This window comes from Telmatherina bonti (assembly GCF_933228915.1).
Source record: "Telmatherina bonti genome assembly, chromosome: 19".
Classification (NCBI taxonomy): domain Eukaryota; kingdom Metazoa; phylum Chordata; class Actinopteri; order Atheriniformes; family Telmatherinidae; genus Telmatherina; species Telmatherina bonti.
The window spans coordinates 15,932,865-15,950,145 of NC_136617.1; the positions used below are offsets into that span (position 1 = coordinate 15,932,865).

The following is a 17,281-nucleotide window of genomic DNA, read 5'->3' on the forward strand; positions in this document are numbered from 1 at the left end:
CACTCTGAAGTGCGCAGACTCTGAATAAACAGCTCCAACACACATTACTAATGAATGCAGAACTTTATGGGCTGTTGTATCCATTTAATTTAAGTCAGGAGGGTTGGAGCAGGGACACACTGAAAACATGCAGGACTGTGACACTTGTGGACCGACTTAATTTATCTAACATTTTAACATACTGAACATGCTTTAGGACTCTTACTAGAAGATGCCTTTGGTTATACATCATAACTGATGACTTGGCAAGTTTACAAAAAAAAAAAAAACTTAACTCGTTGTCATATTTACTGTTGTCATGAGTAGTGATGTTAGTTTTCTAACTTTAATCAATGTGTCTCATTCAAAAGGTTTCTTTTTCTCCTTCTGGGTCCTCATGGGAAAGGACCACAGTACCATGAAATTGGCAGATCCATGGCAACACTGATGACGGATGAAGTGAGGAAAGACTCATTCTTAAAACTATTCTTTCATTTAAGCTTCAATCATTTTGAGCTACTCCAAAGATCTGATCTTTACTTTTTCAGTTTATGTTGCTCATTGATGTGGTAGTTATTTGGTTTGATGCAGTGACGCCTCCTTAACAATGCCATGTGTTTATTGGAAATAAGAAGGTCCTAATAATATTTCTTGTGTAGATTTTCCATGATGTGGCATACAAGGCCAAAGACCGAACTGACCTGCTCTCTGGGATTGACGAGTTCCTTGATCAGGTGACTGTGCTTCCCCCTGGCGAATGGGACCCCACGATCCGGATTGAGCCCCCGAAAAATGTCCCGTCTCAGGTTTGTGAATAATTATCCGAGGTTGTCTTAGTGTACACGTACAGACTTACTAATTTTAACATTAAATTGTTTATTCACAACTTAATGGTTTCTCTGTACATTCAAATAGTGAGATGGATTAAGCTATACTCATACTGGTTTTAAATGTTTTATTGACTTGTAGTCAAAGAGGAAGAGACCACCCCAGCCAAATGGCACTGCCTCTCCAGCTGGGGAGCTGGAAAAAGACGATGACCATCATGCAGGACCTGAACTTCAGAGAACTGGGAGGTGTGTATTTGGACAGATACCACATTTAATTGGCACAAAATTCCCATCTAAACATATCTCACTGGTAATGTCACATCTATGAGCAGATGCTGTATTCTGACACCTGATAGATAAATAAATATTTGATAGTTAAAGCAAATCCTAACTAAAATAGAGCTAAATTACTAACAAAAAGGGGTGTTTTGATATAATCAGTTTTAGGCCCCTCATTATGTCCTCTTTAGCTGACTCTTGAGCCTTAAATGTGTTTTTCCTTTCCCAGACAGCGTTACTGCCTGCTCTGTCAGGATTTGTTGAACTCTATATTCATCGATGATCTTAGATTCCGCTTAATTCTGGAAATTGTAAAAGTCTATAATCTTAAGCACCAATATGTAACTGAGCAGCAACATGACTATACTCTGCATACTTTTAACACCGACATTTCTGGATAAATAATCCCGAGTCTCTTGAGCCAGAGCCTGTCAGCGAGGAGAACGTGTTTATTTAGAAAGCTCACACAGCCACACACAGTTTGCATACATACACATGCATTGGGAGGCATTGTATTATTCACAGAATCACCCTCCTTTTCGTCGTTACTATAAAAGGTTAGCTTTGTGATGGAGCTACAGGGGGACAGATAAGTGAAAGGGAGAGCGAGGAGTTAATGTTAAGAGCGCTATCAAAAATGTGAGCTCTATACAAAAAAAAAAAAGACAGCAGGGAGTGTGAAGGCAAGTAATAAAGGTTATTCCAGAGGTGTTTGGGAGAAGAAATGGGAAAAAAAAAGACCTTACAGGAGAGCTATTGGACAGGCGTCGGAGGAAAGAAAATAAGATATTCCAGGTGAGAAATGGATTTCAAAAATAGAATCCCTCAAAGGCAAAATGAACAAAAGCTAAAGAAGAGAAGTAAATTGGATGCATGTAAACGTGGTCAAACTCTTCCCTCTCTTATATAAAATGATACTGTTAGAGCATCACAGAGAGTAATGGTTTTAAGAGATGATAATTCTGTTTTAAATATAGGATGAATCATATCTAAAATAATTTCAGTTCATTCAGACTCTGATCTGGACTGAAGTCACTTTGCACCGTTTTTGTGACAAAATTAGACATGTCTGTCCCTCTTATTCCCTTCCCACAGCATGTTGATGAGGGAATATTTTTAGTACCCTCCTTTGCTGTTCCGTAAATCTATGACAGTCTTTTCCAAACCCGATCTACCTCTTTGCTACTGCAGGATCTTTGGGGGTTTGATCCTGGATGTTAAGCGGAAGGCACCTTTCTACTGGAGCGACATTAAGGACTCCCTCAGCCTGCAGTGTCTAGCATCCATCCTATTCCTCTACTGCGCCTGCATGTCCCCTGTCATCACATTTGGAGGTCTGCTTGGAGAAGCAACAAAAGGCAACATAGTGAGTCATAAAGCTTGGCGCTTAAGTTAATATTTATGCTTTTCATGAATCCCATGAGTACCACATTTGCAAGATAAAGATGTTCACACAAATCAGACTCATTCTTCAGATATGTTCTTGACTTTTTTTTTTTCATACGGTTAAATGCAAATGATGCAGTGCGATGTGTACGCTCAGATGTAGGCAAACTTTGCTGTGGAAGCTTCACTATGGACACACTTCTAACAGACACTTCTAACAGGAGTGTCCCTTCAGCTTTAGCTGCACAGATTATTTACTCCAAAGTGGCACTAAACAGTTTATTTTGGCCTTTGTCCACACATTGTTACTCGCCATCATGTCTGCCAAACCGCTTGCTTGTAGCAATACTGCCTCTGCTTGACACTGATGTATTTAAAGTGTGTCATATTGTTACTGGTGCATAAAACTCATTGAAAAAGGCTGCTTGAATGACCAGAAAGTTGTTTGATGTGGTCATTTGTCATTTAGATTTTTCAGTCTGCATCTGTCAGGACTGATTGACGATAAACTAAACACAGCCTTTGTTATGTAAGAAAATAACATGATGTACACGCTTTAAATGTCTGTCATAGGAGTTGATAAGATGATTTTTTATTTTACTTCAAAATAACTCCTACAGTTATTTAGGAGAGAAAAGTTTCATAAGTGCATAAAGACTCATTTTCAAATAGTTTCATTATTTATAATATAAATTAGCCACAATTTCCCAACAAGGCTGTGACCTCAGTAATGTCCTGGATCTTGGAGAGAGAAGGTAGACCTCTTTAGGGTCCCTGCGGGTGTCAAAATGTCTGCAGTTACTGAATATTTCTTGCCATGGTTTAATGAAATCCAATCCACTTTTATTTCTATAGTACATTTTATAAACAAACAGTTTCCAAAGTGCTGCATAAATAAAACAGTGAAAAAGAACCACAATGTTACAACACTAAAATATAAACTATAATAGCACTAAAATAGCAATAAATACATAATAATAAGCTTAAAATCAGATTAAATAGGTAATAAAATAAATTAATAACATGAAATAAGATAAAACTAAATAAAAAGACACAGAGGACCAGACAACCTGAACGGTGTTTAAAAGAAAGAACTGTTGCTTCTACAATAAAATCATTTTCATGCAAAACCACTGACATCCATTGAATACCTTGCTGGATTTCTTCTTCTGGCTTCTATGGGTAGAGAGGCAGGAAAACTCATGGCAAGGTCACCCTCATCCCCTGAACCCCTACCCTACTAAGAACCTGTGGAGCATCCTTAAAAAGGGACGGTCTATGAGGGTGGACTGCTGTATACTTCCAGACAGCAACGCTGAGATGCAGTTCTGGTGTCAGGCAGAAACTACCCATGGGATCGTTAGCTGCCATTTTAATCAAGACTGAAAATACTGTGCATGAAGTAAGTCAGGTTAAAAGATGGTGATCTGCCTGCTTGTCATTTTATGGAACGCACACTTAAAAAAATACACACACTGCTATGCATACACACTATACGTTACACAACTTCTCAATGTTTCACATGGTTGGTAAAACGCGGTGATCAGTTTCATTACAAAAGGTAGTTGTCTGTCAACATAGTTGTTACTTTATGTAGCACACTTCCTGGAACAGCGTGGCGTCTCCGTTCCAAAAGTCAATAGATTTCAATGTTCTGAAAGTAAACACTGGCACACACATGAACATTTATGTAGGTGATGAATGAGGTATTGTACCAGCTGCAGTATTGGAACCTGAATTAGTGTGTTTAGCACAAAAAGGATGCAAAAGAAGCAAATACTTTTCCTGCTTATGTATTTTTTTACAACTTTCATTGCTTTCACCTCCAGAAGAGCAGCTGAGCAAACATGTCGGCTTTGAACATGTGTAAATCATCTTGAATGCTGTTAAGTCTGACTAAATATCCAGTCCAGACTAAAATATTTAGCTTTTAGTCACAGTTTACTGAGGTGCAAACTCTCTGGAGGCAGAAAGGTCACGTTTTATGTCACTCATTGTGGTTTTTCACATTGCAACTCCATGTGCTGTTTTTGTTGAACCAAAACAAATCATTTCAAGTCATCTGCAAATCCAAAGTTTTCACTCTTATACTCTCTGATATTACGCAACTGTGAAACAAGACAATGAATGGACTGGGTGAACTACTAACAGCAGAGTCAGAGAGGGATGTAACTGAGCAACGAGCTGAACAATGAGTGCCGTGACCGAGTCAGTGGCTTCATTATGCATTACACAACCACGGTTAGAAAGGGATTTCACCTGGGAAGAGGTCCAGCCTTAAAGTTTCAAATCTGAGAGGAAAAGAACACATTACTCTTCTGACTGTAGCTTTAAAAGCACTTCCCACTTACCTCACATGCAAGACCTCCTCATCAGTCACTTAGCCTCTCTACTACTGCTATCTGTAGACCAGGGGTGTCCAGAACAGGTCCATGAGGGCAGCTGTCCTGCAGGATTTTAATGTGTCCCTGTTCTAAGACACCTTGCTAACATTAAATGGACCCAACAAGCTATGAAGTTCTTCACAAGGACTGATTCATTTGAGTAAGGTGGAACAGGGATGCATGGAAAACATGCAGGATTGTGGCCCTCAAAGACCTTAGCTGGACACCTCTGGTGTAGACCAAATATTTTTTCCTGCTCGGACTTGGGGCACTAGACGTACAAGAATATTAGGAACACATCACACACAGGCAGAGTATTGGGAGGTGTGCACGTGGCGCTGGGTGGTGAGAAAGGCCATCAAGGTGGTCTTGATCGCTGCACCCAGCCTCGGCTCACCTCCCAGTTTTAATTACACTTAGACACCAAACACCAAAACACTGACGACTCACATGATTAGGGGGAAGAGCATGCGGTGTATGGTGGGCGGGGCTGCTTAGGTGGTCCCTCTCCCAACACCGCGTGGCACTTCCCTCAGTTTTAATTGCAACTAATACATACTTCACAATCAGTCATAAGCGGGGGGAAGGCAGGGACGATAGGGTCTTCTCATGCCCCTGCTCTCGGGGCTTTACTGGGGGGGGGGGGGGGGTACGGGTGGGGGAAGAGTGCCGTCCATTAGGCCTAAGTCTGGGCTGGCCTGGCTGTAGGAGGGTTGTCGCCGGCCCTGGGGGGGTGCTGGGTCGGCTGCATTTGTGGGGTGGGGGGGGGGGGACGCTGGGAGTGGTGGGCGGTAATTATGGGGGCCCTGATCGGGGCCATCCTGTCCTCTGCCCCCTCTGAGGTATCTCACATGGGACATGATGGAGGGGTGAGGTGAGGATGTGTGGGAGTGGGTGTATGGGGTTACAGATGGATGGTGGGATGGCTGGGGGGGGATTAGGGTTGGGGATATAGGTGGGTAGGGGATAGGGATGTGTGAGGATGAGTAGATGTGTGTGGAGGGGTATGTTGGCGCGTGGGTTGTATTGGGGTGTGCCTGTGTTGGAGGAGTGAGGGTGTGTGTGTGTGTGTGTGTGTGTGTGTGTGTGTGTGTGTGTGTGTGTGTGTGTGTGTGTGTGTGTAGGGGGGGTGTATATGCGGAATGGGATGTGTGAGTGAGGGTGAAGTTTGGAGGGGGGCTATGGGTGGTGGAGGGGTGTTTGGTGGGGCATGTGTGGTTGGGTAGAAGTAGAGGGATGGGGTGGCGGGGTGTGAGCGTGTGTGGGGGGGGGGGTGAGCGTGTGTGTGTGTGTGGGGGGGGGGGGGGGGGGGTGAGCGTGTGTGGGGGCGGGGGCGATTGGGGTTCGTGTGACTTGGTATGGGTGAGTGAGTAGAGGTGGGGTGGGGTTGTATATGTGATGGATGATGTGCATGGATTGCAGAGGGTTGTGTGGATGGGGGTTGAGAGGGGAGTGCGTGTTTGGGGGGGGGTGGGGTATGCATGTATATGTGTGAGGGGAGTGCGTGTTGGGGGGGGGGGTATGCATGTATATGTGTGTGTGGTTTGGTGGTGGGGGGGGTGGTGTCCTGTACCCGGGGGCGGGGGGCTGCTCACGGGCTCTTGGGGCCCTGGGGCCTGCGCTCTGTCTGCCCTAGGTGGCCGGTGCCCGGCGGGATCGGCCCTTGCCGGCCTGGGCCTGCTGGGGCCTGTTCCCCCTGACTGCGGGGGACTCTGGTTGGGCACCTCCTTCGCCACCTCCTGGGCAGATGCATGGCTGGCTCTGGAGTGGGGGGGTTGGGATCTGTACCTGGGGGTGACTGTCGGTTACCCGGGTCTCTGGGTTCTCCTGGCCTTCCTCTAGCTGTAGGCGGGCGGGGTCACATTGGCATGATCACTCTTCTCTAAACACGTTCCACTCTGAATGTTCTGCATGAATGTTCTGCATGTGTCACAGTCACTGAGTCATCCAGCAAGTTTATTCACTAACAGCAGGTACCTCTCTTTCTGTCTTTTTGACTTAACTTGCTAGTTTCTGGTCCTCATGATTGTCAACGGTTTTGTTCTCCACGAATCTAGAGTTGGCTTGTGTGGGTGTATATATTTATGTGTGTGGGTGGGTATGTGTGTGTACTTATGTGTATGTGTATGTATGTATGTGTATGGATATGTATATATGTATGCATATGTGTGAGTGTATGTGTATGTGTGTGTATGTGTATGTGTATATGTATGTGTATGTATGTGAGTATGTATATGTGTATATATGTGTATATATATATATATATATATATATATGTGTGTGTGTATGTATGTGTATATGTATGTATGTATATCTATCTTTATGTATGCATGTATGTGTACATGTGTGTACATGTATGTGTATATGTATGTATGTATGTATATATGTATATATATAATGTATGTGCGAGTGTATATACATATATATGTAGGTGGGTATGTATGTGCATATACATGTATGCATTGATCTCTTTCTTTTGTTTTTTTTTTTGTTTTTTTATGTTCTCTTTTCTGTTCTCTTTCTGCCCCTTTCCTGTCCTTTCCGGTCGGGTCCAGCAGCATAAACTCTGTAATACAAGCTATTATCCAAAACAAATTGAAAAATAAAATAAGAATCAAGAAATACAAGGGGATCATTACATCTACAAAAGTTCCCCTTGGCAAAATAAATTTGCTCAGCAGAACACAGCATCCAGAACATCAGTCTGCTTGCTTAAATGCTGGACAAGACAAAAAAAAAAACAAAAAAAAACTCCTAAGTTCTTTAAAAAACACAAGTTTAAAGCATAAGATTGAAATGGTCTGATATACGTGCTTTCTGTCATCACTAATACTGCTATCTGTATTTTCCAAACAGGAAATCCATTACTTTTATAGTCTCTCAGGTCAAAAGAGAAACACTTACCAATACAACCATGGCAATACAGATGAGTCAGCCTTGGATAGCAGATGAAACCAAATACACAAACACCCACATCTGGCAGATTGAGCATAATTATGCAAATCGAGTTTTCTTGAAATGGAGGAGTTTTGTGAAAAGAGCATTAGGTGAAGCATGAAGCACAAGGGGAGCCACTTACACATATTTAACAGTACAGAAATGCTCAGTTGCATGTTAACCAAAACAGAAAAAGATAAGTGAAAGTAGCAAGTATGGAACATTTATTACATAAACGAAGGACTTAGAAATCTCACAGCATTACAGCAATTTTTTCATGATCTCAAAGGATCAATAAGTTTACATCTTTTACAGTCGAAGCCTATTTATTTTGCTGTTTTACTGTTTAGTATAGTGTTATATTGTATTGCTTCCCACTCTCTACTGGCCTCTTTCTTTCCCTGATGTCCAGATGCCCTTACTTGGCCAGTGGCTGTTGGCAGACACTGTCTGTCAGCTGATGTGTATATTGTTCCTAAGTAAACTCAGCAGGGATGGACTCCACAAAGATATGACTTTGGACAAGTCACCAGGGTGGAAACATATGAACAGTTTATCTAGCCTCTCAGACGCAGCACACAGTGTCAGTTTAATCTGAGCTCTCCGTGTTCTGGTCGGGGGTTCTTTTCTATACCTCTCTTTTTTTTCTCCTTCAGCCTTTCCCTCTCAGTTCTCCTCAGTGTATTTCCCCCGTCTGAATCCTCCCTGTCTTTCTCCCTGACTCCATTCCTCTACTCTATCTTTACAGAGTGCAATAGAGTCTCTGTTTGGAGCATCTTTGACAGGAGTGGCATACTCCCTCTTCGCAGGCCAGCCCCTCACCATCCTTGGCAGCACAGGGCCTGTTTTAGTGTTTGAGAAGATCCTTTTTAAGTTCTGCAAGTGAGTATGAGCAACTTTAAACTAATTACCAGCAGCATTTAATTAGGATTATAACAGTTTAATGGGCACTAATTCTCCTCCATAATTTTTTTCTTTCTTTCCAAGTGACTATAGCTTGTCCTACCTGTCACTGCGAACCAGCATTGGTTTGTGGACAGCCTTCCTGTGTATAGTTCTAGTGGCCACAGATGCTAGCTCCCTGGTATGTTACATCACCCGCTTCACAGAAGAAGCCTTTGCGGCACTTATCTGCATAATCTTCATTTACGAGGCTCTAGAAAAGCTCTTTCACCTTGGAGAATTCTACCCAGTCAATATGCACAACAACTTGGACAATCTAACTCTCTATTCGTAAGTATTTATGCTATTGTAATAATTACTGTCAAATTAAAGAATCACAGATTTTTTTTCCCTGTTGATCATAATGTGTGGTAGGTCCTGCAGAAAAAGCAGTGCATCCTCTTCTCCAAGCACTAATATTAAAACCCAGCAAACTTAAAGAAAAGGTGTCAATGTAACTTTTAGTGCTTGTCAGGCACTGGAAACCAGTACATTGAGACTGAGCAGGTCTGGAGACGTTTGACTATCCTGTTTCATACTTGCACTACAACTAAGGCCAATATAGTGGTTATTAATTTCAATATACCTGCGACCTGTCCAGGTGTACCCTGCCTCTCGCCCAAAGACTGCTGGGATAGGCTCCAGCCTCCCCGCGACCCTTAATCCAACTAAGTGGTTTGGATAATGAATAAATGAATGAATTTCATTATATTTATTTACAGTTTATTCATGAGTGAGAATTTAAGCATTAACTATTTTAATCTCTGTTTATTAAGTGACAAAATATCATTGTTATGTCTTATAAGCTCTGATTAAAAAAAAAAAAAAGTAGAGGTACCATGTGCTTTTTGTCACCCGGGTTTCTTTTGTCATACCATGAAGGTTCAGACGTTGCTAAGTAGATTTTCTTGTCCCCAGGTGTCACTGCTCTCCACCGACCAACGCATCAGATGAGCTTGCACAGACTTGGAATCAGACAGGTTACAACAGTTCAGACTCAATCCCATGGAGCAGCCTCAACGTTTCGGTGAGACTGGCTTTGAGTGACCTCTAGTGTATGAGACTGTAACTACAATCACAGTCAGAATTAATGCATTGAGGAAACACAGATGAAGTTAACAGTCGCTCAGTAATTCTAAATTTTGTGCAATGACCCGCAGCATGGGGGTGATTACAACTTTTTTTTTTTTTAAGTTTAAGACAAAACTGAACCTAAATGATGTTATTGCTAGTTTTCTAAAACATGTCCAGGTAAACAGCAAGCGGGCAATGATCCAGTTGTCACAACTAAGCAAAAAAGTTCATGAAAAATGTGCTTATGTCACATCCAAATGGTGGGTGATGAAGATAGACCTCAGTATTTGGTGTGTGGAGAACAAATAAGTTTCCGAACTAAAGCATCTGTGTCTTTTCCAAAACTCACCAAACATTCAGTCAAGTACTTTACTGTACAGCTGCTTACTGTGTAAAGCTGCTTATTCTAGCTGAGTGATGTGTTTTCTCGTCCAGTAATGTCTGAAGTTGCAGAGAAAGGGGGGAAAGAAGCGAACTAAAGACTGTTTCTATATCTTCTCTGTTAAAAATAACAATAAAAAAACAAAGAAGAAACAAAAAATGTTTAGATTTCTTTAAAATATAAAGAGAAGAAGATTGAAAGAGAAATATATAACCTCAGATAACTCCTGCCTTCCACACAGAAGTGGCAAACTTTCCATCCAGAAGAGTCCAAACAAACAATAAAACACTAAAAGAAAATATCTTTAAAAACAGGGGTAACATAGACTCCTGTCTGTATGAAGAAAAAGACTTAAGCTGAACGACGTTGTTTATTTGGTGGATGAAAACACAGATATTTTCTTGGTGCATCCTATGCAGTCATCATTCACATGCACTCTCATCTATGTGCAGCCCAACACAGTGCTGAACTGACTGCCAGCACACAGAAAACAAGATGCAGAGCAAGAGGGCTTTAAACTGTCTGTTAATAACATCATAACTGCTTCTTCTCTTAGTTATTCAAGTTGGCTGATGAATCTGGGTTTAAAATGTTGTGCATTGTCCCTTTTAATTTCAAGATATTAAAGAACAATATTTTCTCTGTTAATTGGTTAAATCACATATAAATAAACACATTTTTAAAAATGATGGCAGATAAGTGTTATTGCTGGAGATGACAGGTTTGTTTTTCTGTAAATGCGTAACTAACTGAAATATTATAGGCATATTATTAAAAATCACTGACACTTGAAATGGGCTTACGTTAAGTGGAAGGAAAGCATGGGGATGTGCACAGATGGTGCTCGGGTAGTGGCTGGGAAATGAGGCGAGCTGCAAGCATTTTTCCCCCCAGCGTGCAGTGGAAACCCAGCATGACACAATGAGAGGAGCTGTCATTTAAACAGCTGAGCCCCAAGCCGAACATAATAATGACAAACATCATCGCCACACCAATCAACCTTTAAAATAATAAAGTTTCAGAAGCAGGATCTAATCAGTTGTTTGTATTTAATTGCAAATCCCAAACGGCTCTCCGTTTTTATCCGCAGTCTTTAGAATATGAAATGTGATCAAACTCTTCATGGAGGAAGAGTATAACAAACTTTAAAGCAGGCTGATCAGTGGAAACTTTCCTGTGAAATTTGTGTAGCTCAGCTGGATATTTCAGAATCTCATTGAACTAAATCTGCAAGTGCAGGACATCAACACACTCCTGCCACAGCTAGCAGATAAAACCCAAGCATTTGGAAGAACACTGCAGATTTAGGAGCAATGAAGCTTACATAAGACACTGCATTTGTTCAGCAAATGAAATGTTCTCATTACAATAACAGCTTCACGCTCCTCTTTTTCTAGATGTGTAAACTGCTCCATGGGGAATTTGTGGGTCCAGCTTGCGGTCATCACGGACCTTATATCCCAGATGTTCTCTTCTGGTCTGTTATCCTTTTCTTCACCACTTTCTTTTTGTCCTCATTCCTCAAGCAGTTTAAGACAGAAAGATACTTCCCCACCAAGGTAAGCTGTGAAACCAGATTTATTCATGTAAAATATATTTGGCAGACTATTGTTACAAGCTGAATGGAGGGCTTTAAAACTCATTCAGTTATGCTTATTGTTCGTTTTTTTCTTTTGTCTTTTAAAGAAGAAAAACATAAATTTAAAATATTTTTTACAGAAGAAAATGGTCTGTTTAGCCTCAGGTTGTATGCAAGTGTAGGTGGATGTATGTAAAAGCTTTATAAAAGCTTTGCACGCTCCCTAAATATTTACATTGCGTTAGTCATTAGTATGCGGGAACATTATACATGTACAGAGAGAAAAGAGCTTGCATCCTCCCACACAGTTCCAGCTAGTCTCTTATCACTTGGTGTGGGCAGATGTTGGTGTTGTGTTCATTATTCCTTTCCCGGTTGACACAAGTGTAATTTGGTGACTCTAAATGGTTGCTTTAAACAGGATGTGGTTGTAGTGGCCTTGTTTGTGATGTTATGAATGATTTTATTAATTTTTCATCAATGTTCCCAATTTCTTGTTTGTTAATTTGTGTGTACATGTGATGTAGGTGCGTTCCACCATCAGTGATTTTGCTGTTTTTATAACCATCATGATCATGGTACTGGTGGACTATCTGATGGGGATCCCCTCTCCTAAACTGAATGTCCCCGACCGCTTTGAGGTAGGCATACGTTCCAGTTATCATACAACAATGCACAAATGTTCACATGATATTTTATAAAAACTACGTATGTCACATGATCATTGTTATCCGAAGACAGCAACAAAACTAATGGAACGTTTTTTTCTTGCAGCCAACTTCAAAGAACAGAGGTTGGCTGATGGACCCTTTAGGAGAAAATCCCTGGTGGACGCTGCTGGTGGCGGCACTTCCTGCTTTGCTTTGTACCATCCTCATCTTTATGGACCAACAAATTACTGCAGTCATCATCAACCGCAAAGAGCACAAGCTTCAGGTCAGACCTGCCTTTGGAGATTCTCTTAGACTTGTGCTCACTATATAAGTACTGTTATTAATGTAACGCCTGAAGTTCCTGTTTTCTTGTGCAGCAATTGAAAATAATTTATAAAAAAAGTATAAAAAGGTCCATATAAAACCCCTACAGGCTTTAAACTTTTTAATGGGATCCAAACACGATATTGATCCTTTGCTATTTAAGAGGCTTTTGCATCGGATGCAGATACAGAGGTAGTATATGTCATAGTGCAGCAAAGAAAGGTTCACACACTCCAACACCTGCAAGGTAGGTGTCAGTTAGACTGTGGCTGAAAAGATATGCAGGAAGTTGTCATCTTTTTCGCCTGCAGACTTGGATACAGGATGGATATGCTAAATTGTCAGAGGTGACATTGCTTATACAGCGGAGGAAGAGACGAAGCAGCAATTATGAGTAGGTAATATCTTCATGGCAAGACAGCGGTTCAGAGAGTTTAAGCTGTGAGGAGCTACAGTCGTACCCTGACCGCTCTCAGGATTGCTTCAGGCTGAGTAGATTAACTTGAAAACCTGTTTAGGAAATAGAACAAAATGTAAGAAGCAATCATTCTATACAGTGTTAGTATATCAAATTTTAATTTATCTGAGATGGGTGATTAGGGACAACTTAGACTCTCCAATTTGACACGTCTACGTAGCGTAACAGTGTCATGACCAAGTTCAAATTATTTTTGCTACAGCACAGATGGCGCACCTGACCTTTCCCCGTTCAGTGCAGCAGATTCTCACACAACATGATCATGGCTGCACATTGATAGTGAGCGCAGAGCCCACCACATCCCATATGAAAACCCTTTTAAGTTGGAAAGTTATGTACATAATTATTTATTTACTGTTTCTTAAAGCTGCAAATTAAAGTGCTGCTGAATCTGAATAGTAATCACATTTACTGACACAATCAGTGAAACAAATAAATGCAACACTAATATATATATATTTTTGAGGAGCCTGATCGTGCGTATAACTTGTCGCATTTTAAACCAGGGTTCACACAGCAGTATTGTGGTAAAGTGTGGCTGGCATGCATGGCATTTGTTTAAAGCAACTTGTGACGACCAACCTATCCATTATGATTTCTATTTTTGTGTCTGGCGGTATCTGCAATATTGATGAGTGAGTGGAAGCTTTAACTGTATCAGTAATTATTTTTCTTGCTGTCATGCTCTGAAGGATTCTGTGTTGCATTTTTATGTTTTATGTCTGGATTGTAGTTCTTGTTTATTTGTGATGGTCCTATATAATATAAAGCTGCTTCACAGCAATAAAAGATTCAATTTAATCACAGAAAATTAGCTATAACCTTTAAATGTACTTGCTTTTTGCCAACGAGTCTTTCTGATCACCTGTTAGGTTCATTGTCCACATTTTCAGCACCTCTTAAACTTTCTCACTCTTGTATCTCTCAGTTGTAATTTTTTCTCCTTTTTTTGCTTTTTTAAAAAAAATTAATCTGTGTTACTCTGAGTTTTTTTCCTTGACTGATGTTATTTTGAATTAAATCTGACTGTCTATTTTCCCTGTATATCCTACAGAAAGGCTGTGGCTATCACCTGGATTTGCTGATCGTGGCAGTCATGCTGGGTGTGTGCTCTGTTATGGGTTTACCATGGTTCGTGGCTGCAACTGTCCTGTCCATTTCCCACGTCAACAGCCTGAAGGTGGAGTCTGGCTGCTCTGCACCAGGAGAGCAGCCCAAGTTTCTGGGCATCCGAGAGCAGCGTGTCACTGGATTTATGATATTTGTTCTGATGGGCTGCTCAGTTTTCATGACTTCAGTGCTAAAGGTGAGATGTGTTGATTAATTAGAAGATTTGATTACTTTCTATCTGAGATGTTTTCGTGAATGAGAAATATTGATTCCATAGCGTGCATCTGTACCATGACATGACTTTTAAACAATATTTTAGATGCGTTTAGTTTCTTATTTTAGTATAAATCGGTAAATGCCAAGTCACAATTTCCTTTTCCACATGTTTACTTATTTATCTTGTTTTGTGCTCTGCTGCATCACTTTTGCTCTTTACAGTATATTCCAATGCCTGTTCTGTATGGAGTGTTTCTCTACATGGGCGTCTCTTCCCTCAAAGGCATTCAAGTAAGACTACTCTGCTAGTCTTTAAAGATAATATACCCTTTAAGTGCAATCATGAGCTGTTAGTAGAGATGAGTTTGTCTCTTGCAGATATTGAAGAAATGTTTTTTTTTCTTTCATATGTATAACATTAAATTATCTGAAGTTTACATGCATCTCTCTTTTTCATAGTTCTTTGACAGAATCAAGCTGTTTGGCATGCCTGCAAAGCACCAGCCTGATCTCATCTATCTGCGCTATGTGCCACTCTGGAAGGTCCACATCTTCACCCTGGTGCAGCTCACCTGTTTAGTACTGCTCTGGGTAATCAAGGCTTCTGCAGCAGCAGTTGTATTCCCCATGATGGTAAAGGCCACCACTGATTTAATCACTTTTAATCAGTTTTTTTACATAATTGTTGATTATTTTGATGAAAAAATTGATTATTTGTATGAAACAATCAACAATTGTTGTTATTTCTTGTCTGTGTCTCCAGGTTCTGGCGCTTGTTTTTGTCCGAAAGCTCCTAGACTTTTTCTTTACCAATAGAGAGTTGAGCTGGCTGGATGATCTCATGCCAGAGAGCAAAAAGAAGAAAGAAGATGACAAGAAAAAGAAAGCACGTGAAAAGCTGGTAATGCTTTTTGTGAGAGATTCACAAGTTATGTTGTGATAATGAGAAGATTTGATTCAGTTTGATTATGTTGTTTTCCCCTCCAGATTTAGCACGACACTTAACAGATTGTGTTTTGCACTGCAGCAAACAAACTTCATACTTGAAATAGTCCCAGTTGTCTAAATTGGTGACAATCTTTTTTCCCCAACTTATTATTCTATTAGCCCTTTTCACATACTTGTTGCATGATAGTGACAAAAATAGGCATCCTAACTGACCTGCCGCTGTTCCTTTTTAATAATTCACACATGTCAAAACGAAGTGACTCAGACCTGCATCTGTGTGCCCTTACACACAAAACAAAGGCACTTTGGTCCTGTCGTGAGATGTTATCAGATTTCAGTGACAGTTAAACTACAATTTGAGTACCTTTACATTTGATCTTAATCCTATTTTTATTTAATAATGAACAACGCACAGGAAATTAGCCAAATGTTTAGCATTCTCTCTTTTGAATAGCATCATATGTAAATAACCCATTTGACACTCATTAGCCAGTATCCAGCCATAGAACTCAGCCAAATTAAGCTTTATAAAAGTACAGTAGTAAAGTACAAACACAGAACAATGTGCTTCCTAGTAGTAATTAAATGTTTGAGAGATTTACTCTCACCACTGTTTTCCAGGAGGAAGAGTCTAGACTGCAGGAAGAAGAGGAGATGGAACTTAAGGTGACGTTCGAAAGCTCAAACCGGCTCAGCATCCCAGTGAAAACACTCTCAGGGAGGTGAGTGGAGCCCCACTGTAAACACTCTTTGATGTTAAATCTTAAAGCATTGAGTCTGTTCTACTTCTTTTACAGTGAATCACATCAAAAGTCTGATTTACTACGATTATATTTAGTTATTTTCTGGTCTGGAGGGTAAATACATTTTTATGGCTCAGGATGCTTTATGGTGTTAAAGGAGAGTAAATAGTTACAAAAGACTAAACATCCTTTGAGGTAAAAATGTAAAAGTAGCTTAAAGCAAATAAAACAATTTTTCTGATTCATCATGCTGTCTTGTTTAACCTGAAATAGTCATTTGGACAGCTTTGTGTTATTATGTCCATCTTGAACAGATCATACAGAATAGGAGTAGTGACGCACAGCCTCCCAGTGGAAGAAGAGGTAGCAGGGCTGTGTGTCTGATGCAAAGCATCTGACCCACATGGCTGCAAATAACTCTGCTTACCCATACTAAGACAGTTGCTGCATGGCCCAAACTGTCATTCCTTCACTGTTTATAAAAACCCTAAAACAGTAGCTTTGTAGCATAGTTTTGTGTGTGTTTGTGTTTGCCTGAAGTTAACTGTGAATTGTTTTTTGAATAAATGTTTGTGTTGTTGAATGTATCCCTGTCAGACTAAATAATGTGTCCACAATTAACTTCCCGTTAATAAGTTGAGTTAAAGTGCTAACACTTCTTCTGTGTTTACATGTAACATTCTCATGTGGTCTGTCCAGTCGGCCATGTTGTGCTGTAAATTTGATTTAACCTAGTATATTTGCATGCTTGTGTCTGCCTTTTTGAACTATCCTGCACTGAACCTCGCCCTCCAATTCAATGTCTACATCCCTGTCTTCTCTTTCTGTTTTTGTGTGTGTGTGTGTGTGTGTGTGTGTGTGTGTGTGTGTGTGTGTCTGTGCATGTGTGTGTTTGCATTCTGGCATCTAGTTCTGATTCTGACCCCTTGGTTGTAAATATCTCTGATGAAATGGCCAAAACCGCAGTGTGGAAAGCAGTGAACTCGAGTGCAGAGTCTTGTGTCCAACCTGTGAATCGTAGTAGAAGGTAGCTATGC

General features: G+C 40.6%; 1 protein-coding gene across 6 annotated transcripts in view; it reads left to right on the forward strand.

Annotated features, from left to right (window-relative positions):
* Positions 1-17,281, forward strand: part of LOC306769810 (sodium bicarbonate cotransporter 3-like) — a 53,527-nt gene that overhangs the window by 32,560 nt on the left and 3,686 nt on the right. For 4 of the 6 annotated variants that reach the window (XM_079258530.1, XM_079258534.1, XM_079258533.1 and 1 more), the window contains 15 exons: positions 351-438; positions 639-785; positions 949-1,055; positions 2,280-2,454; positions 8,544-8,677; positions 8,783-9,028; positions 9,656-9,764; positions 11,591-11,752; positions 12,300-12,413; positions 12,547-12,708; positions 14,282-14,533; positions 14,776-14,844; positions 15,013-15,186; positions 15,317-15,454; positions 16,123-16,223. In XM_079258530.1, coding sequence (XP_079114656.1) covers positions 351-438; positions 639-785; positions 949-1,055; positions 2,280-2,454; positions 8,544-8,677; positions 8,783-9,028; positions 9,656-9,764; positions 11,591-11,752; positions 12,300-12,413; positions 12,547-12,708; positions 14,282-14,533; positions 14,776-14,844; positions 15,013-15,186; positions 15,317-15,454; positions 16,123-16,223 — 2,178 coding nt within the window. Of the gene's footprint in view, positions 1-350; positions 439-638; positions 786-948; positions 1,056-2,279; positions 2,455-8,543; positions 8,678-8,782; positions 9,029-9,655; positions 9,765-11,590; positions 11,753-12,299; positions 12,414-12,546; positions 12,709-14,281; positions 14,534-14,775; positions 14,845-15,012; positions 15,187-15,316; positions 15,455-16,122; positions 16,224-16,558; positions 16,619-17,281 lie in introns of all 6 variants that reach the window. The other 2 variants (XM_079258535.1, XM_079258532.1) reach the window with 2 other exon arrangements.